The sequence below is a fragment of the Rhincodon typus genome, chromosome 2 (assembly GCF_021869965.1).
Source record: "Rhincodon typus isolate 14 chromosome 2, sRhiTyp1.1, whole genome shotgun sequence".
Taxonomy (NCBI): Eukaryota; Metazoa; Chordata; class Chondrichthyes; order Orectolobiformes; family Rhincodontidae; genus Rhincodon; species Rhincodon typus.
This window is the reverse complement of record NC_063333.1, coordinates 63,271,020-63,293,902: the sequence shown is the minus strand read 5'-3', so window position 1 is coordinate 63,293,902 and position 22,883 is coordinate 63,271,020. Positions and strand designations below refer to the sequence as shown.

At 40.1% G+C, this 22,883-nt stretch overlaps 1 protein-coding gene across 1 annotated transcript in view; it reads left to right on the top strand.

The window, feature by feature from the left end:
* Window positions 1–22,883, top strand: part of vwc2 (von Willebrand factor C domain containing 2) — a 150,118-nt gene that overhangs the window by 35,235 nt on the left and 92,000 nt on the right. The window contains exon 2 of the mRNA XM_020512617.2: window positions 6,754–6,883. Within this exon, the coding sequence (XP_020368206.2) occupies window positions 6,754–6,883 (130 nt within the window). The remainder of the gene's footprint in view (window positions 1–6,753; window positions 6,884–22,883) is intronic.

Here is a 22,883-nt window from a genome sequence, read left to right as displayed (position 1 = left end):
TTGGAAAGGGCTGTGAGAGATAGGATTTATAATCACTTGGATAGGCACAGTTTGATTTGTGATAGTCAGCATGGATTTGTGGGGGTTAGATCATGCCTCACAAACCTTATTGAATTCTTTGAAGAGGTGACCAAACACATGGATGAAGGTACAGCAGTAGATTTAGTATACATGGATTTAAGTAAGGTGTTTGATAAAGTTCCCCATGGTAGGCTCATGCAGAAAGTAAGGAGGCATGGGATAGGGGGAAATGTAGCAGATTGGATTCAGAATTGGCTGACCTTAGAAGTCAAAGGGTGGTAGTGGACGGAAAATATTCAACATGATGCTCAGTTACGAGTGGTGTACCACAAGGATCTGTTCTGGGTCCTCTTCTATTTGTGATTTTTGTAAATGATTTGGATGTAGGAGTGGAAGGGTGGATTAGTAAGTTCGCAGACGATATGAAGGTGGGTCGAGTTGTGGATAGTGAGGAGGGCTGTTCTAGGTTACAAAGGGACATTGATAGAATGCAGAGCTGGGCTGAGAAGTGGCAGATAAAGTTTAACCCTGAAAAGTGTGAGGTGATTCATTTTGGAAGGAAAAATTTGAAAGCAGAATACAGGGTTAACGGAAAGATTCTTGGCAGTGTGGAGGAGCAGAGGGATCTTGGGGTTCATGTTCACAGTTCCCTGAGAGCTGCCACCCAGGTGGATAGAGTTGTTAAGAAGGCGTATGGTTTGTTAGCTTTCATTAACAAAGGGATTGAGTTCAAGAGCCGTGAAGTTATGCTCCAGCTATACAAAAGCCTGGTTTGGCCACATCTGGAGTATTGTGTCCAGTTCTGGTTGCCTCATTACAGGATAGATGTGGAAGCATTGGAAAAGGTGCAGAGGAGATTTACCAGGACGTTGCCTGGAAAGGAGGGAAGGTCTTACGAGGAAAGGTTGAGAGAGCTAGGGCTTTTCTCTTTAGAATGACGAAGGATGAGAGGTGACTTGATAGAGATGTACAAAATGATCAGAGGTATAGATAGAGTGGACAGCCAGAGACTTTTTCCTACGTTGGAGGTAGCTATTACGAGGGGGCATAGTTTTAAAGTGAGTGGAGGTAGATACAGGGGAGACGTCAGAGGTAGGTTCTTTACTCAGAGAGTGGTAGGGGCATGGAATGCATTGCCGGAAAGGGTAGTGAAGTCGGCCTCATTAGGGGAATTTAAGCAGCTGTTAGATAGGCATATGGATGATAGTATAAGGTAGGAGTGGAGGTTAGATAGACCTTAGAATTAGGGTAAAAGCTGGGCATAACATCGTGGGTTAAAGGGCCTGTACTGTGCTGTACTGTTCTATGTTCTATGTTCAATGTTTTTGTCTCTTGCACCACATGGCTCATGTTTGATATGGTTTTTGTAAAGACCCTATCATTTTATAATCTGTATTTTTGATTGTGAACTAACAAGGACTGTTTTAAAACCAAAGGACTGTTAAAGGAATTGCTTCACTTCTGAAAACAAATTATTGGAACGCATCCTGTGTAGTCTTTACAACTCCTGCTTTGTTCAAGCAGTGTGGGCGGAGATGTTTGTAGATGGCATGCCACCACTGTATGTGTGCAGGATGTGATTTGACTGGCAGCTAGTAGGTGATTAGGTTACGTAGTCGTGCCCAGTCATGGATGCAAAGTTCATCAGCCTGATGACAACTCTGTGATTGGTTCCTGGGTAGCAGAACAGTTTGTGGAGGGGAACAATTCATTGAGAAGCCTTCAGACTACTGGAAGGACAGCTAGTGTGTGTTTCTTCCTCATGCAGTAAAAAAAATCCTGAAACCTAGTTATTTTCTCTCACCAGTTGTTGGAAGCCATTGCTTTTAATCAGTAACTAAGAGATTTTGTAGTTATTGTGTCAATCATTCTATTCTTCCTGTGAAGAATTGGAAAAGAGATTGAAGAACAGAAAGTCCTGGTAAGTAAAAGGATCATCTCTGTGTACCCTGTGGACTGGTACTATTGAACTTCTTTTCCCATTTTTTCCTCCACCCATAAAGCCAAAAGTTTTTGTTTTTCTGTGTCTATCTACATGTGTGTGTAGGGGCTTTAGAATGGAGGTTAGAGTCTTAACTAGTGGAACCAGATGTGAATACTTTATAATAAAAACAAGAACTGGAGATCTTGTGCTGGAGACCTGAAACATAAGCAGAAATAGATGCAGAAATACAGCAGATCTGGCAGCAGCTGTGGGGAGAAAGTAAAGTTAACATTAAATAAAGTTAATTCTGATAGAGTTCTGATGAAGAGTCACTGGATTTGAAATGTTAACTGTTTTCTCCCTGCAGATGCTATGAAATCTCCTGAGTTTCTCTAGCAATTTCTGTTTTTGCATTGACAGTTTAAAGCTGTTTATTTGTACTTACAGCATACTTATTATAATAAATAGGAGTTCCTGTTACGTACAGGAACCTGTTCAGTGTTTTCTATTAACTTGATTCTATCAAACAGGTCAATTTGGGACTTTATATACTTCAATTAAATTGTTAACTTACGTGGCAGCCCAGGAGTAATTGGGAATCAGTGCACTTTCCCAAGTAGGTTCTAATACTTTGAATAATCTACCAAAACATGTTTGAAATAACTTTCTTTCTTTGGTGCTGCTGTATTTTGTAGATGCTCTTTCTTTAGGTTCTACTGCTGCTAACTAATTAGTACTCATCAATATTTCTAAAGGCTGAACTTAAGATTGCACAACATTCGTGAGTTGCAATTCATGGTAAAGGTCCGTTTATTATACTGTGGGATTCTAATTTTGCCAATGTTCTACAAATTGTAAAACAAAACATTCTTGTGGTTACATATCTGAGATAATGATAATAGAATGAGTGTCATATTTTCAGTGGGAGATTGAATTTTCATGAGTAAACACCTTTGACAACTTTAGTCATCTTGTGAGAGAAGAGGATCAAGATTAGGAATTGTCAACACTGGGAAATCAAACAATTTCCACTTTTTGACATGAAATTATATATCAAACACTGTCTGCTACAGAATGTTGAATGGAAAGCATTTTACTCAGAATCTAGAAATAAGGGGCAAGGATTCAGTTGTGATGAGATTTACAAATCCATTGCAGCCATGTGGGTAAACACTCAGTGGGATAGGAAAGGGGACAGGGGACAGGGAGTTCAAGGCATCAGTGAGTTTACGCAGGTACCAGTATTTAACAAAGAAAATTAAGTATTCTTTATCTGAATATGTGAAGCATCACAATAAGACACAGAGTTGGATTTTCTGGGGCAAACATATTTCCAAACCCCCAACCAAAAAGTCCTGCCCACCCAAAATTCAACTGCCCTGAGGTATTATTATCCTGAGGAAGGTATAATTTATTTTGAATGAGAAATCTACTCCAAATTGGAAAATAGACTTACCCAGAGAGCTGCCAGTTAATATATACCTAGTAGCAGAGTAGGCCACTCAGCTCCTCAAATGCACACATTCCATCACAGTGCTCCTCCTGTTACCTCAGAAGAGGTGGAGGTCATCAAGCCAGATGACCAAAGAGCCAGATCTCTGTTGGGGGCTATGCATATCTTGACTGAAGTAAGGTTAAGATTGCCAGCGTTTTAATCACTGTTTGACCTCTTTTGTTGAGCTCATGGAGAGACGGGTCACGTGACAGCAATAGATTGTACAATGGATTGAAAGTTCCTGAAGATTTTTTTTTCATGCTGGGTCAACTTTCATGTGGGCAATATTCAATTATTTGGCAATGACAACAATAATGACAGGGAATACTCACAGGTTAAATTTCAGCTAATTATTCCATGGCTGTTTCAGACTTCATTTTGGACCACCTTCTATTTCTTGCAGCATCAAGATGGCAGCAAAAATGCATCTTTTATTGGTCCTAAAATGGGATGGATCCAACTCAACATCCAACTTCATTCCCACTGCCGTATTCACCTTTGTGCTAAGTATGAGGTGGTTGGCATGACTTTAGCCCTTACGCACCTGTCCACCATTAAAAATGATGGCAGAACTATTGGTTAGGAAGTAAGATTCTTGGGTAATGTACTGACTACTGATTTCACATCAATTATGGGGACTTCTGACGAAGTGGATGTACAGTTTATAATTTTCCAAAATTCCCTTAATTCTCAAACAATCCCAGTGGATTTCATGTTTGCAAATATAATTCCTCTAGCCAAGATGGAAAGAGAGCAAGTAGAAACAGGGAACTGTGGGCCAGTTGTTTTGACATCAGTTATTGGGAAAGTGGTGGAATCTATTATTAAGGAAGTCTCAACAAGGCAATAAGAAATTCATTGTTCAATCAGAGTTATCATAGTTTTGCAAGAGGAAATTTGTCTTTGACGAATTAATTAGAGTTTATTGACAATGTAAGTTGTATGGTAGGTAAAGAGAATATAGTTGTAGTATGCAACAAAAACAAAGTTGCTGGAAAAGCTCAGCAGGTCTGGTAGCGTCTGTGAAGGATAAAACAGAGTTAACTTTTCGGGTCCGGTGACCTTTCCTCAGTTCTGCATGCGTTTCTATAAAGATTGACACTGGGGCTTCAGCTATTAACTATGTCATGAATGACTTCATCAAAGAGACAGAAAGTAATGCATCTAAGTTGGTAGGGTATAAAACTATAGGGAAATGTAAGCAATGAGGAAGATACAAAAAGCCAGCAAAGAGATGTAAACAGGTAAGCATGTGGGGATAAGATAGCAGCTGGATTATAATGTGAGAAATGTAAGTTTTAAGATTTTCCACTTTTGTAATAACCGAAAAGCAGAATATTTAGAAAATTACTGAAACTTGGAAATTTTGATGTTCAATGGGTTTTATACTAGAAACACAGAACATTGGCATGCAGGGACAACAAGCAATTATGAATATGAATGGCATGTTGCCCTTTACTGCAATGAGGTTAGAATAAAAGAATAAACTAAGTCTAGTGAAAATTGGAAGGGATTTTGATGAGACCACATCTTAAATACAGTACATAGTTTTGATTTCCATATTTAAGGAAGGATATACTTGCATTGGAAGCAATGAGATCATTAACTTGTTTGCTGTGATTAATTAGTTGTCTTATAATGCTAGGCTGAGAGATTTAGGTCTATTCTGTCTGGAGTTCACATTTTGAAAGATGATCTCATTCCAACGAACACGTTTCTGAAAGGGTTTGGCAGGGTATACACAGAGATTGATTCTATTGGCTGAACAGTATAAAACTAGACAACACAATCTCAGAATTAAAGCCCAGTCATTTAAGACTGAAATGAGAAATGTCTTCACTCATAGGGTTGTGAATCTTTGGAATGCTTTGGAATCCCTAAAAGAAGACAGTATGTTCATGATGAATTCCAAACAAGACAACCGCAGTTTTAGTGAATCTTCAGAAGAAAAGGTGCTGTGGTGGTTTTGTTATTAGACCAGTGGTCCCAAGAGCTGTGTACTGAAATTCCATACTGACAAGTTGTGCAAATGAATTTGATAAATTTGGTATTCCATAGTTTGTTCTAGACCAAGAAAGTTAAAATAGAAATTGCTAGAACTTGGAAGGACAATGTGCCTATATGTTTGGATGTAACATTTCATCAGAACTATGTAAGTTGCTAAAGTCCAACTGGTTCACTCATGCACTTTAAGTAACACTAGGTCACATTATATAATGCTGTCTGAACTAGCCTAACCATCTATTCAGCCTTAAAAATAATTGTTGATTGGGAGAAATACCTATCCGTGTCTTCACAGGGAAGCTGGGAATGGGTGATAATTTAGCCTTGCAGTGTTGCAGCATTGCCCATATCCTGCGAGAAAAGTAAAGAATATATATTTCTAAATATTTTTTAAAAACAGCATTTGTCCAACATTGTGTAATCCAAATTTAGCTGTTCAGTTTCTTGACTTTGTTCACTATTATCTTCACTTATTGTTCATTGGAATAATTTGACTTGCACTTAATTATGTAGACCAGCACTGTCTTTAAAGTTGATATTCCCAATCATATATACTCATAGCCAGTAGTTATTGTGACCATAGCTGACTTAGCTGGAGTTTCCAAGCTTACATTTGTCTTGTTTAATATAAAAATATAGGCTACCTACAGCTCCTAGGAATTGCATTGGCAGATTTCTTTTTCAAAACATCATAGCCAATATGACTGATAGTGAACAAATTCAGCATTTCTGAGACCACCCTTAGAAATTTGAGACAGTTACAGAATGTTGAGAAGGAATGATCACCTAAACATGCTTGGATTCTGACTTGCTTCCCTAACCCCAAGGTGATATGATGTTCAAAGCAGTTTAGAATTTGTCCTTTGGTCATATGGGATTTGCATTAAATATCTTTCACATTTGGTGCAGATAGTGTTATCGTGTTTCAATTGGGGAAGCTTTTCTCCTTAGAAAGTCTTTGGAAAGCAATATTTGGATTGTTAATATTTTAAACGCATGATACCAAGTAGAATAACTAGCACTGTACCTGCCTTGACTTATAATGTAACCAATTTTGAAAAGGATATTACACAACATTAAATCTACCATCTTTTTAGCTCTTTGTATAATTCCTTGTCATTCAAATTTTGATTGCAATACAAACAAAGTGCAGAAATATGACAGTAGGAAGCTTTAATATTAATTCACTCAGTTATAAGCTGTAAATCCCATTCCGCAGACCTTCATAAAGTGCTCTCTATGTTCAGTTCTGTAACTCATATAAAATGAGCTTTGTTTGGCCACGGTTCAAATGCTGATTCTGTTTTAGGTTTCACCATGTGAGAAGTGCCGCTGTGAGCCCAATGGAGAAGTGCACTGTTCCGTAGCAGAATGTGCTCAGGTTGACTGTGTGGATCCAGTATATGAACCTGATCAGTGCTGCCCTATCTGCAAAGATGGTATGTGCTTGTTAAAAATAACCCATTTTGTTTCTTTCTTTTCTGAAATGCGTGACTGCTAATTTACACATCAAATGTTTTTTGTAAACCAGTTGTAAATGAGGAATATATTTCATAGTAGTTATTATTGTTATACAATACATTTTGTCATCTTGTGATAATATTACTAATTTACTATAATACAGGCTCTCTCACAGGTTTATTCATATTGTAGGACATCCATCTCTCAGATGATCCAATACTTATATCGCAGTGCAGAGAAGGAATATGTTAGCATGCCAACTATGACTATTTTACCAAGTCATTTTACATGGAAGTTTCACAGGAACTACCTATCATGCAGATATCCACTTCAATAGGCAGAAGAACATTCAGCTGTCAAGCTAAATTCAGGCTAAATTTATTGAAGGAAGCAAAGTACAGCTGTAGGAGAACAAGGTTAAATCTGTGCATCACTGATGCTGTGATTTTAAGGACAAGCTGAACTGCCCAGAATTTTAAAATCTGTTTTAAGCATCTTTAATCTGAAACTTTTAATGAGATCAATGTGGATTTACAATGTCCTTTCCTCAACAACAAGTTGTAAGAATGTGGTTGAGTTCCGTTAAGCTGAAGCAAAAGAAGAGCTATCAGCCATTTTTAAAAATACATTGTATTCACTTAACATCTTTCACAACCCTGCAATGCCTTAAAGCACTTTATAGCAAATAAAGTGTTTTCTTTTACAGAGTGTGTAGTGATTGGAACGAGGTCAGCTAGGTGGATTGACTGTTCACTCAAGGAGCCAGCTGTGTGCTAGTGGAGTCAGTGTCATGTACTTTGCAGGTGTAAATAAAGGATGACTTGGTGACAAGATACTGGTCTTTATGAAGTTATTTCAGTGGTGACAAGAGAAAAACATTCCCCTGAAGAGACTTGCTCGCAACAGTCATCTTTCGTTTGGAGTAAACATTTCTGGTGTCATGCTATTTGGGAAGTTTGACTCGTTCAATCCTGTATCAAAGACTGGACCCAGTATGTGAAAAGAATGCTTTGTTTCTTTCTTGGCAAATAACATTGGAGTGGACAAAAAGCAATGAGTATTTCTCCTGACTACATATGGACCCAGAGCTTTTTTGGATATTAGGAGCCTAACTTTCCCAGAGACACCAGATCTCAGAACCTTTCAAGAGTTGATGGATTTAGCTAAGGAGTATTATGACCCCAATTTTGGTGCTAAAACCATGGGAATGGCCCTGTCTGCGTAAGAGACATGGTCAACGCGAGGTCAGACCCCATGATGTATAAAGTTTGGGTAGGAGAGGCAGTCCTGAACAAGCACGTGGTTCACATAAAAGCTGCAACCTAGCAAACAGGGCAAAAACAAAACATACCTGGCCCTTCAGAACGTCTTGCAAGGCTGTTAGAACCTGTGGGTTCTTCCCCCCACCACCTAGCATCAAAGAAACCCCCTGAGGACAAGATGGACATGGCAGATGTCTCATCCTCAATGCCGTTACAGCCTGAAGAAGAAGATGAGTTTTGGCCAAGAAGCATTGGGTGCAAGAGGCGGGTTATGGTCTAGTACACGCTGCCAGTATCCGAGGCAGATTTGGAGGAACGAGAAACAGTGTGAAAATGCCCCAGGAGAAGCTACAGGAAAAAGAATGGGTCTATGTCCCAGGACTTAGAGGGGGAGGGATGTAGTGATTGGAATGAGGTCGGTTAGGTGTACCTCACAGAATATGAGTTCCCTAATTCTGGCTGTTAAGCTGGTCCAATCAGGGAGCCCTGGCTGACAGATATTAACAGGAGTGTCGGGATTCTGCTTAGTCTAGGAGTTGGCTCTAAGGGAGCTGGGTCAGTGTCAAATACTATGCACATGTCAAAAAAGAATGACTTGTTGACGGCATACTGGCCTTCGCTAAGTTATTTCAGAGTGTAGTCATTTTTGCAGTGTTCCGCAAATCTCTGAAATTTGATTAAAGTGGACTTTTTCCAGTTGATACGCTTTTATCCCAGTTCCTTCTCAGCCTGCACATAGTCAATATGATATACTTGTTCTTCCCTTGTGGATGGACAGCTGGATTTTGTTCTCTGGAAAGGATTTATTCAGTCAATGTTTAAACAAATCCTACTAAAATTTTGTAAGTAGTATGGATCCTCCTTTAATAGTGGTTGCAATCTGAGATAATTTATTCCAATCTACCCTTAGCTAGTATTATATTTTCACTTTGTTCATGGCTCCTAAGGCAAATAATACAGGAAATCCAAGCAGCTAAAGTTCTATCTTAAGCTATACATGGACCTAGTTAAACTTCAAATGATTAGAAGATACAGAAATATTTTATTTTATATTTAATATTTTATTCTTTTACAAATTCCATGTATTTCTCCATCAGAGCACAGTTTTAAAATTAATGAAGTGGTTGACCTGGGTTTTATTCTAATCTAATTCTTATTTTGTTTTGCCATCTGGAAGTATTAAATTGTTTAAAAATTCACCACTGCCTAAATCTCAGTAATAATACACAAACAATTGATTGGATTAACACTGAGGTTAAATTTGACATGACCACTTTGGATGTTATTTTAGGGATGCATCGTACCATTATTGAAGTAAGTTTAAAGGAAAACATTAATTGTCGTAGGTAGACTTGGCTGAAAGGAATGCTTATCACATCTCAGAAGTGTATTTGTAAGCACCTACAAAGTAAACATGCTGTTTGGACTGGACTATCACATTTTTCAGCAGCAGTAACATGGATTAAGTATAGATGAAAGATAAGCAGGTAACCGAAACAGTTCTATTAGGGAATTCACTGTTGATTTGCAAATTTGGAGGGTTGAAAAATTGGCTTGTTTTTCCTATTTGTTTCTTTGTACCTACTCTTCCACAATGGTGGCCAGCCTGCATAAGTTAGCTAACCTTGTTGACCTGACAGTTGAGAGAAGCATTCATTGTCTTTTCTTTTGGTAATAGCCCGCAGATTTCTGAATTTATTGAATTCAGTTTTCCAACTTGCTTTAGTGGGACGTGGACCAACAACTTACACTTTTTCAGTCCAATACATTAAACATTGATATAACAAAGTTAACTGTACAACCTGTTCCATGTACTGGCTTTAATGGATTCAGCTTCAAGCCCCTAATTAGAAAGCAATGATGTCAGAGATCACATACTGTGGCTAGTCACAGTGCCACTAATGTACAAATGCATTTCTCCAAATACCCTTTTTTAATTCCTCCCCTTCTTACACATCTATTCAGATTTCCTTTGTGCAGCTTCACAGGTATCTATCCAAATACAGTCAGCAGATTTTGCCACGCCTGGGCCAGTTTTATCCAAAAATGGCACTTGAGATTGGAGGGTTTCGAGCTCCATGTTAGAAAAGCCTATTTCTCAATCCCTTAACCCTGGCAACAATAACAGGGCTGAAATCAAAGTGACAGTAAATCACTAACAGCCATGTTCATCACATTTCCACCAAACAGAAGGGTTCAATACTTAACTACATAGTGTATTGTTTGCTTGTTGTCAGCTTATACCTTGATCTTATTTTCTTACCTGATGCTGTGAGCCATATCAATGTGCTATCCCATAGATTGGGGCCGGTCAAGGACAGTAGTGGGAAGTTGTGCGTGGAGTCCGAAGAGATAGGAGAGGTGCTAAATGAATATTTTTCGTCAGTATTCACACAGGAAAAAGACAATGTAGTCGAGGAGAATACTGAGATACAGTCTATTAGACTAGACGGGATTGAGGTTCATAAGGAGGAGGTGTTAGCAATTCTGGAAGGTGTGAAAATAGATAAGTCCCCTGGGCCGGATGGGATTTATCCTAGGATTCTCTGGGAAGCTAGAGAGGAGATTGCAGAGCCTTTGGCTTTGATCTTTATGTCGTCATTGTCTTCAGGAATAGTGCCAGAAGACTGGAGATGAGCAAATGTTGTTCCCTTGTTCAAGAAGGGGAGTAGAGACAACCCTGGTAATTATAGACCAGTGAGCCTTACTTCGGTTGTGGGTAAAATGTTGGAAAGGATTATAAGAGATAGGATTTATAATCATCTAGAAAGGAATAATTTGATTAGGGATAGTCAACACGGTTTTGTGAAGGGTAGGTCGTGCCTCACAAACCTTATTGAGCTCTTTGAGAAGGTGACCAAACAGGTGGATGAGGGTAGAGCAGTTGATGTGGTGTATTTCGATTTCAGTAAAGCGTTTGATAAGGTTCCCCATGGTAGGCTATTGCAGAAAATTCAGAGGCATGGGATTGAGGGTGATTTAGCGGTTTGGATCGGAAATTGGCTAGCTGTAAGAAGACAGAGGGTGGTGGTTGATGGGAAATGTTCATCCTGGAGTTCAGTTACTAGTGGTGTACCTCAAGGATCTGTTTTGGGGCCACTGCTGTTTGTCATTTTTATAAATGACCTGGATGAGGGCGTAGAAGGATGGGTTAGTAAATTTGCGGATGACACCAAAGTTGGTGGAGTTGCGGATAGTGCGGAAGGATGTTGCAGGTTACAGAGGGACATAGATAAGCTGCAGAGCTGGGCTGAGAGGTGGCAAATGGAGTTTCATGCGGAAAAGTGTGAGGTGATTCACTTTGGAAGGAGTAACAGGAATACAGAGTACTGGGCTAATGGTAAGATTCTTGGTAGTGTGGATGAGCAGAAAGATCTCGGTGTCCATGTGCATAGATCACTGAAAGTTGCCACCCAGGTTGATAGCATTGTTAAAAAGGTGTACAATATGTTAGGTTTTATTGGTAGAGGGATTGAGTTTCGGAGCCATGAGGTCATGTTGCAGCTGTACAAAACTCTGGTGTGGCCGCACTTGGAGTATTGCGTACAGTTCTGGTCACCGCATTATAGGAAGGATGTGGAAGCATTGGAAAGGATGCAGAGGAGATTTACCAGGATGTTGCCTGGTATGGAGGGAAGGTCTTATGAGGAAAGGCTGAGGGACTTGAGGCTGTTTTCGTTAGAGAGAAGAAGGTTAAGAGGTGACTTGATAGAGACATACAAGATGATCAGAGGATTACATAGGGTGGACAGTGAGAGCCTTTTTCCTCGGATGGTGATGGCTAGCACGAGGGGACATAGCTTTAAATTGAGGGGTGATGGATATCGGACAGACGTCAGAGGTAGGTTCTTTACTCAGAGAGTAGTAAGGGCGTGGAATGCCCTGCCTGCAAAAATAGTAGACTCGCCCACTTTAAGGGCATTTAAATGGTCATTGGATAAACATATGGATGATAATGGAATAGTTTAGGTTAGATGGGCTTCAGATTGGTTTCACAGGTCGGCGCAACATCGAGGGCCGAAGGACCTGTACTGCGCTGTAATGTTCTATGTTCTATGTTCTATGTTCTATGTTCTATGTTCTTGCAGCCCTGTCCCAACTGAACATTGTTCATGTGAGTGGCTGAATGCATTTCACTTAAACCTCTTCTTCTCCTCATTTTATGTTCACCTGTGTACACTTTCCCGCACAGATCACTGAACAATGATGGAATTTATTACGAGCCTATGGACATTGAGGACAACTGTAACATCTCTAATGCAACAGCTATAACCAGCTAACTTAGTGAGGTCTAGAGACTGAACTGCAGAGATGGGGTCAGAGAATGGGGGTAGTGTTTTGCATAGTTAAGGTTTACAATTTAATGCTTTGAATGGGATGAAGTGTTGATCAGAAGATTAAGTCTTTTGAGAATCTCATGGAATTCCAGACATACTATGGTGGGACCAAGTTGTACCAGCACTGGTCTAATTTCTAGCTCCTCTCATGCATACTCATAATATGGATAAAGACATTGCATGTCATCAGCCTCAAAAGTCTTACATACTAAATACCAGTGTCTTTGAAACACTATTGTTGGTACATATTTGTCTCATTGTTAGAGTGGTCACAGAGTCATACAGCACTGAAATAGACCCTTCGGTCCAACCAGTCCATGCTGAACATAATCCTCAACTAAACTAGCCCCACCTGCCTGCTCCTGGCCCATATCCCTCCAAACCTTTCCTATTCATGTGGTTATCCAAATATCTTTTAAACTTTGAAATTTACATGTTCAATTTTATGATTATGCTGTGTAACCTGACAATGAAATTATGTATTTTTACTGTCAAAGAGGTAGAATCTCTGAAAAAAAATTTGTATAAAGTGTTTTGCAAATCCAAGTCCCAATGTAATATAACTGACACTTCAGGGTAGCATTTTTCTACTTTTCAGAAATGTCGCTAAACATTTATGTTCAGAGAAACTTTTGGTTACAATTGATGTAATTTGTAATATGTGTATATTCAAAATCTTTCACAATTTGCTGTCTTTTACCTCCATCTATCCAGACAGTGCAAAGTACTCAACAGAAATATGCATACAATTACCTACTTATTCACTCGTATGCTGGAAAGAAATGAATGCAACAAATTAGTACTGCATGTAACAAAATATAAAATTGCAAATTTTTTGCAATACACAAATAATTTGCTGAATAGTAAAATATTTTGGAAATTAAATCTAATTTGTATTGCTAAATATGCCGTAAAGAAAACATCTTCTTGTCTTAAGAGTACAGCCCCTGTTTCATCATTTGAAAAGCCTTAACCTAGATCTTCCCTGAACATGCCCTGAAAAATGTGCTGCACACCTCCTTGGACATCCTGATGCATTACTTGCTCTGTGGAAGTTTTGTTTTATGCATTCAAAAGATGTGGGCATCGCTGGCATTTATTGACTGTCCTTAGTTGCTCTTGGCAATTGCAGGATTTTAATCCAGTGACAGAGAAGGAACGGCAACATACTCCAAGTCAGCATGGTAAGTGGCTTGGAGGGGAACTTGCAGGTGGTAGTGTTCCTATCTATCTGATGCTCTTGTGCTTCTAGTTGGTAGTGGTCGTGGGTTTGGAAGGTGCTGTCTTAGAAGTCTTAGTGAATTTCTGTACTGTAGCTTGTAGCTATTACAATCTGCTATTAGTGAGTGTTGGTGGTGGAGCAAGTGAATGTCTTAGGATGTAGTGTCAGTGAAGTGAACTGATTTGTCCTGATAGTGTCAAGCTTGGAACTCCTATCATCCAGGCAATTGGGGAGTATTCCATTAAACACCTGACTTATGTCTTGTAGCTAGTGGACAGCTTTGGAGAGTCAGGAGGTGAGTTAGTCGCCACAGAATTCATAGCCTCTGACCTGCTCTTGTAGCCTCTGTATTTATATGACTTGTCCAGTTCAGTTTCTGGTCAATGGTCAGGATGTTGATAGTGGAGCATTCAGTGATAGCAATGCCTTGAATGTCAAGGGCAATGGCTTGATTTTATGTTTGAGATGGTCGTTGCCTGGCATTTGTGTGGCACGAAAGTTACTTGCCACTTGGCAGCCCAAGGCTGAATGTTGTCCAAATCTTGCTGCATTTAGACATAGACTGTGTCAGTATCTGAGGATTTGCAAATGGTGCTGAACATTGTGCAATTATTGGCAAATATCCCTACTTCTGATCTTATTGAGTGTCATTGATGAAGTAGCTGAAGATGGGCCTAGTACAATACCCTGAGGAATTCCTGCTGAGATGCACTGGAGCTGAAATGACTGACCTCCAACAACTACATATATTCAGGTCTTCTAGTTTCCAAATATTCAGACTGGACAAATCGTGAAAGATGCAGGTCATGACCTCTCACAAGCCCTAACCCACTGAAGGTTATGCTTAAGATAGGCAATTACCTAGTGTCTGGAACCGTTTGAAAAAGTCTCCAAATCTGATGTAGGGTCAGGGACCTCAGAAGGTTCCAACTCATTAACTTGGACAGTTACTCAAGAAAGTTTAAAACCTGCTGTAGTTCCCGGGTAACTGTAAAATTGATACCCATGACTCAGCACTGACCTCTGACATGCCTCCTGTCATCATCAAGTGTCTGTCCAAATTCAAGACCCAACCTGTCAAGCAACCCCCGATGTCCACATTGATTTGAGACCCCCTCATACCCTCAAATTCAATTTAACAATAACATGACTAAATACCCCTCTCAGTCTGACCTGACATCTTCTCCAACTCATCCGACTAGCTCCCCCTTACTCAGACTCAACCCAAGTTCCCTGACCGCACAATCTCCTGCTCCTGTGAATCTTAACTGACAATGGTGATCTCAATCTGAGATCCCAACCTGACCCATCAACTCCATCACTGACGAACCACCTTACCCACTTAATCATCTGCCACCCTACCCTCTCAGCTACCTGCCACTCAACTCACTTACTTGGCACTCTACCCTGCTCACCCACATGCCACCCTATACCCCCCTCACCCACTTGGCACCCTAACTCTTCCAGCCACTTAACATCCACACTTACCTTCTCTCTGTTGCATTTCAGGGAGGCTTTGGGTTTGACTATTATTTAAACTTTATTTACTGAAAATGGCAGCAAATGCAATAAAAAGAGGGTGGGAGGAGTGATCTGTCTCCCTCCCATGATGCTACAAGGTTGAGTTGAATCAAAGCAATGTTTTACTTTTCTGAAGTCTGTTTATTGGAAGTCAGGCCCAAAACTCTAGGCTGCTGACACATGGTAAGAAAGTAGATGCAAGAGCAACAATCAGCACTCAGAAAATTTGGGCCTGAGATCATTAATTTTGGTGCTCCCTACAAAGGACCAGCTCTATATTGAAAGACATGAAGAGACCCAAAGCAATATGGCCAGTCTTTTGTTTGTCTCAGGCTGAACTGTTCCTGCTCTTCTGCCAGACTGTGAACCATGACCCACCCTTCCTAAGGCTGGGACAGGACAGGAAGCCTTAGTATTTCTTAGTTAGGAACTTCCTATTGTTCAAACAATAACTATCACTTAATTGTGCAATCAGGAAGTTTTTAATCAGTCACCCTCCGTTGGAAGCAATTACATGAAGGAAACCATGAATTATTTAGTTAGACTATTGGAATTCAGAATACAAATTATGTAATTGAAAAAAAATTGACTAGCTTTTACCATGAACAGCTATTAATATTGCCTTAAATTGCCGTACAATTTTGTAACATCAACTATTATTGTACAATGCATTGCTATAATCCTTTTAAAAGAATTCAGTTCTAATAAGGAGTATTCAGAAATTGTGAAGATGTCAAACTAAAACCCTGCACTCCTGACATTCAGTCTGGTATGACTTGTATCCATGTTATTAATTTTTCAAAATTTCTTGTGAAGTTCTCTCCTGCTCCCATCAGGTACACATTTTGAATCAAGAAATAAGGAGTGCCTCTTCATAGATGTAGGCTTACACAAACTGGTGCTCTTAAGTTTTTTCAAGCTATAGTGACTGTACTGTTTTAAGATGAAGGCAGCCTATTGTTGAAGCAGTGTATCAGATGTACTTTTTTTTCACTTACAAAACAAAGATTAATTGATGACAATAAGATTTTAAAATAATGAAAATGAAAAACAATTGAAGCATATTCTTAGAGCATTTTGACAGAGTTTCAAAGATGTCTAGATAACCACCTGAGAATGATGGACAGAGAAGGACCAGTTGTTTAATTATATCCCCCATACGAAACAGACTCGATCCACGCATCTGGACCTATCTCCAGCGAGAGCTGATAAAATCAGAAAGAGAAAAAAAGACAATTATTGGAAAATAAATCTGATGGTACCATATTTATTTGATAATTTTCTTGTTTAATTATAAAATTAGGATAATGGTGTAGCTTTAATTGCTATGTTATGTTGCATTCTGTCAGGTAAACACTGTGGGCTGAATTTCCCCATATTCTGCCAAGTGTCAATTTCAGGGAGTTTCAGCAAGGGTTTCCCTCTAACAGCTGCAGTGCCTTTTCAAACACAATCCTCTGCTAGCCGCCTCATTAACTACGGCCAGTCTCCCCGGTGCCCCTCATATTGACTCGTGTGGTCACAGAGACAGAAGTACTTCCTGCTGCTGAGAACTTCCTGTTTTCATAACTGGACCCATATTTAAACCAGTTTAAATGCTGCAAGCCAGGCACTACTATTCCAGTGTTCCTTCACAGATACTGCCAGACCTGCTGAGCTTTTCCAGCAACTTTGTTTTTGTTCTTGATTTATAGCATCCGCAGTTCTTTTGGTTTTTAACTATTATTCCAGTCATGTTTTTCAACTACTTAAGGTTTTAGCAAAGGTTTGTAGGTCGGGCTGTGGGTGAAGTTGCTGACTTGCTCGCTGAGCTGGCTTATTTTCGTTCAGGCGTTTCGTCACCATGGTAGGTAGCATCATCAGTGCGGCCTCCAATGAAGCAATGTTATTCTACTCCACTTGGAATTTATACTGTCTGGTCCATTATGGTGAGCAGTGTCATTTCTGGTTTTGTTCTGTATGGGTTTGCGTATGGGGTCCAATTCTGCATGTTTGTTGATTACATTATGAGTTGAGTTTGGCTTAAGTTACTATAGTTATGTTGTCCCAGTTAAACTGATGGCCTTCATTGTCCGGACATACAGAACAAAACTGGAAATGAAATTACTCGCCATAACGGACTGGACAGTATAATTTCCGAATGAAGTAGAACAACATCGCTTTATCGGAGGCCTCACTGGTGATGTTACCGAGCATGGTGACGAAACGTCTGAAGGAAAACAAGCCAACTGTTTTTCAACTGCATTTGAAAAGAAACAGCTGAGGAAGGGAGGTTGGCACCCTAGTTTATGGACGAGGACCTAGAGGTTCTGAGGTTAATGAGGTAGTGGACAGGAGAGCTGTCCTCTTTCATCTGAACTACCAATGGAGACAGTGACACCAGATGCTGCCAGTGTAAACAGAAGTAGCCACTTGGGTCAGTCAGTTTCTACAGTCAGAAGAAATATGCAGCAATGCTGTGAGAAAGTCAGTGACCTTTTGTAATCCACAAGGTAGTGCCATCACCTTCACTGTACTACCTCAGATTCATTCTAATTCTGCCATTACACACAGCCAGAACCAGAACCAAGGCCACCGATTAACTGTTCTTGTAATTCCATGCAGCATCTTCCTTCAGTTGCTCTTGCCCACCTTGTTCTCCTAGACCACTAAGTCTCCCTGAATTCTGTGCTTACTTACCCCAGACACCTCACCACCTTTCCCATCCTTGCACCAACACTAGGAGCTCTTCCAACCAATTTCATTGCACTCAATCCCTCCATTTTTCTCATTGCAGAAGAAAATATCCAGTAATAAGTTAAGAAGAGCAAGGATAGGTGGCAGGTTGGCAGACATCTCTCTCCTCAACCACTACGAACAGCAAATCCTTGAAGTTGCAGGAGAGAATTGAGACCACTCATGTGGGAATGTCGAGACTTCCATGTCGAGGCAACCAAGTAAGCCTCATTCTGATGTGCTGTGCTGCTCTCCCGCTATGACCACTTCCAATGTATTCTTAACATGCTCAGGTTTCTACCCCTATTGGCAACTAATTTCCTTTCTTGTGCGGGCAGCAGTGACACCAACCAGTTTCTGACCTTAAGAGGCCAGGTTCTCTGAGCACAAGTTCCTCCCCAACTCTGAAGAAGTCACAGATCTGTGATTAGATTAGATCAGGGAACACGTTCGGTTGAACATATCCCTTGCATGTCTTCGCTACTGGTCAAGGGAGAACCACCCCAAGTCGCTGGCAATCAGAGCACAGCCACAGACCAGGTACCTACTAAGCCCCAGGCAGGAGATGACCCCATGCTGTTGGCTATTAATACATTTGTGTAGATGCACAAGCTGTCATGCGAACAGTAGGCAGGTGTGAGACACTCAATGCACTGGATCAAAGATTTGAGGAGTGCATTGACATTATCAGTACAATGTTGACTGTGTGTATTTGGCTTTCTCCATGAACGGATTGGCAGGTGTCATTAGAAATCTAGTCACGTGATGAGGCATTGTTTGTCTCTGAGAAGCATCCTCAGTAGCCGTAGATTTCAAAGACCATTCAGCCTTTCCATTCATGACTTTACCTAAGAAGTATTACATTTGTGAGTAAATTGCTGATTGCCAGGTTGATGGGAATGCCTTGCAATAGATCCTTGTATCACTCATATTTCACTCTTATGACCATTTTGCATATGTAAGTTGATGATCATTCATGACTGCCCCTTTTCTGGAGCAAAGGTTCATTCTGGCAATGTGTCTTACAAGGGAGCACAGACACTTAATAATGGGCAATGTCCAATGTTCCTGTAATAGCCAAAATCTGTCTCAAATTGCATTGTTCTAGTTGGAAATGTTATTATAAATGCTGTCTGAATGACTTTAGATGCTGTACTGATGTCTACTTCAGCATTACATGCTCGTTTAGAAGTTTGTATGAAATTGCAGATTCTAAAAGCTGACCAATGATGTGTAGTTTGGAAGAATCTGTGGCAGGGTGCCTCTCAAACTGAGAATGGCCATAGCAGACCTCTCCACACAGCTCACAAATACATGATCATGATCAAAGCCTCTCAAGCTAACTTTCCTTAGTGCCATACAATGTTAGAACCTTATCTGAATGAGTACAATTCTTACCCTAATTAGAACAGACAATTAGAACAGAACATTCTTGAATGTGGGAGCAGCTGATCTTGTAAAAGTCTTCAAACAGTTAATCATGGTAATTTTTATTGCATGCAGGAAGAAGTAAGAAAGAACTCACAAAGAAGATGCATTTGCATTTGCAATTGACAGTAGTTGTTTGCCTTTGCAACAGTATTTTTTTAATTCAATCATGGGATGTGGGCATCGCTGGCTGGGTCAGCATTTATTGCCCATCCCTATTGCCCTTGCGGAAGTGATGGTGACCCATTTTCTTGAACTGCCACAGTCTGTGAACTGAGGGTAGACCCCCAATTCCAATAGAGAGGCAGTTCCCCAAGATTTTGACTCAACATCAATCATCTACATTCAGTCAGTGATGTCTTCACCCTACTCAAATCTCTTGGAAGTAGGTATCTGTTAAGTTGTATCTGGCTTGTGTCTTATGCTACATTGCTCCAACATGGCGAAAGTGATGTTCCTCATTGTCAGTTGCCTTATCTTCCCCTTCAGTAGATTGCTGCCTCTCTCCCAGCTGTTCAACATCCATTACATCTCCTCTTTGCCTGTTATGGTTGCGTGTAGCACAGCACACTTAGATTGTGTGTCACACTCTATCTGGAGTGTATTACAAGGGTCCTTTGGATTCCCTGAAGCATTGAACCTAGTCTTGAGAAGCCCAATTGTCTGCTGCATAATTACCCTGGTTGAAGAATGGGCTGCATTTTATTTATATTCTGCTTCTGTCGTGGGGCTTCCTCAATAAAGTCATCATCCATGGTTACCCCTGTCAGAGTAGCCCCTGTCATTCACCAGCCATCCTTGTAAGACATTCAGCCCTTTTAATGAGGTAGGACTTATTTTTTTTAATTAAGGGATGCCGGCATTGTTGGCTGGGCCAGCATTTAACATCCAGAGGAGATGTTAAGAATAAACCACTTTGTTGTGGGTTCTGGAGTCAGATGTAGGCCAGACTGAATAAAGATAACAGATTCCCTTCCCTGAGTGACATTGGTGAACGAGATGGATTTTTACAACAATCAACAATGGGGAGTATCAGGACCAGAACACCTTCTCTGTATTGTCATTCCTGTGCAGTTATATCAAACATAAGTGAGGCTTTGGCAAAGCCTGTGATACAGTAGGATATGGAGTGCTTCCAGAAGGAGAACCATGAAATGCATCCACATGGACTCCTGAGCTATTAGACATTATGTACATGCATGCAGCACAAACCATATTGTACCAATACATTGGGACATTGTAACTGCGATTTGAGTACCGCTACGTTACTCCTCCTTCCCAACAATCACTCTCAAATGTAACATCAAATATACAGACCCATGTTCTTACATACTCACAGTGCACTATGAGAGGGAAGCAGCTTTGTATGTTTATGTAGCTAAGAGATCCTTGGAGTGTTGTTTGAAAATTAACAAATGCAGGTGACATTGCCACGATTTCCTGCAATCAGCTCCGTTTCAAAGATCTTACTGGGATTAATTTGTCATGATCAATGACATGTTCATGATTGTATTTGCAGATTTAATTTACGTAATTTACGTTGTTGGCCAATGCATGAGTTGCACATCCAGAGTAATTTAACCGCAGATATGTGTCATCACTGAAGCTTTCAGCGATGCGTTAATGCAAGTGCCCCTGGAAGGGCCTCACATCATCCACAAGGACACCCTGTCCCGCAGACAAAACAAAACAATCTTACTCCTTGCTGTGAATATGCTGTCAGCTATTTTTCATCCATATTGTTCAGATTTGGTGAAAGATGGGATGGTATTCAGGTCGTGGCCTGGGGGTGAGTTCCTTGCATTTTCTTCTTTGAAATATGCAACCCTTTGAGAAGGTAGAGTTTAATGTTCACCTTCAGGAAATGTCTAGAAATATGCTGGAGACAGGTTCAATTGAGGCATGCAAGAGGCCATTGGACGATTATTTCAATGGAAATGGTATTAGGGACTTGGAGAAAAGGCAGGAGATTGGCACTAGACGGTAGAACTGGTGCAAGCCTGATGGGCTAAAGGGCCACCTTCTATACTTTAGCAATTCTGTGATTCTGTATCACACTGCAGTGGTATTTTAAATGTTGTACTTTAATATCTGGTGCTGTACTTGAACATATAACCTTCTGTAATTCAGAGACAAGAATAATTTTGTAGTTGCAATTCAAGGTCAAGGATAGCTTTCTGAGCTCAGCACTTCATCAGCAGTCATATGAAAACCATTTGAAAGGCAGGTACTTGAGTGTTCTTATATGTAATTAATCAGGAGAAGTTCAGAATAATAAAAAACTTGTGATAATGAGTTTATTACTACTCCCATATGTGACTGCCTTCTAGATTAAAATATAGGCCTAAAATATTTTCATTTGGAGTCAAGAATTTCCTCTTCAAACAAGGATTTGATTGCAATTCATGGCCCAGATCTTTGCTTTCATGAAAACTGGTGTACGATTGGCGTAGTTAGCTGTAGAGGTGTAATTCTCACCTTGATTAATCTTGTATGTTTTTCTGAAAGTAAAATGTCAAGTTGCTAAGCAGGAGATTAGCAGCAATATTTTCTCTCAGAGAGTTTGTTGTCTTTGGAATTCTCTTCTCAGAGACCATTAGAGGCAAGATTATTGAATAATTTTAAAGCTGATGGAGAGAGATTCTTGTTTGACAAGGGAGTCAAAAGGTATAAGGAGTAGACGAGAAAGTAGAGTTGGCAATTAGATCAGCCATGATCTTATCAAGTGGCAGAGCAGACTTAAGGAGATGACTGACTTAATTCACCTGTTCCATTTCACTGATTGTTTCACCTTGATTTCTACTCTTGTTGCACCATTTATCACAAAGTTGATGCCTGCTTGCAAACAAGAGACAATAAAGGTGATCACTAAACAATGTAGGAAGACTTGAAATAAAGTTGACGGTGCTTAGTATTTACAGTAAAATGGTCATGTAAACCAGAGATTTAAACATACAAGTAATTTTCCTTGTACGAGTTCTACTCCTTCATCTTCATTTAGTACTATTGCTAGAGGTGGTACCCATATAATTTCACAGGACTGGAAGCGGGCAATACCGTCCTTTGCTTTGGTTATTCAGATGTTCATGGCACATGACTTCTGAGGGTCTCACCAGAAAGAGCACCACAAGTAGCTGCACAGATGTACATAGAGTCATCAGACCATGGATGAGTCCGTCAACTTTGACTGGGGGAGGGGTCAAACCAGGAGGTAAAAGTAGACTGTAGAGTCCAATGTTCAATGTGTCTCTTCTTCATCTTCCTCCTGAAGGCCCACTCGCATTTCATTTCTAGTCAAGAACTGGAGAACCCTCAAGGAGTTTCAAACCATCCATGACAAAGTAGCACACTTGATCAGCAGCACATCTATTACTTTAAAGTGTTTTTCATTCCATCGCCAATGAACAGTAGCAGCAATGTGTGCCATTTACAGAAGGCATTGTAGTAACTTACCATGGCTCCTTCAACAGCACCTTGTGAAGTTTGCCATCTG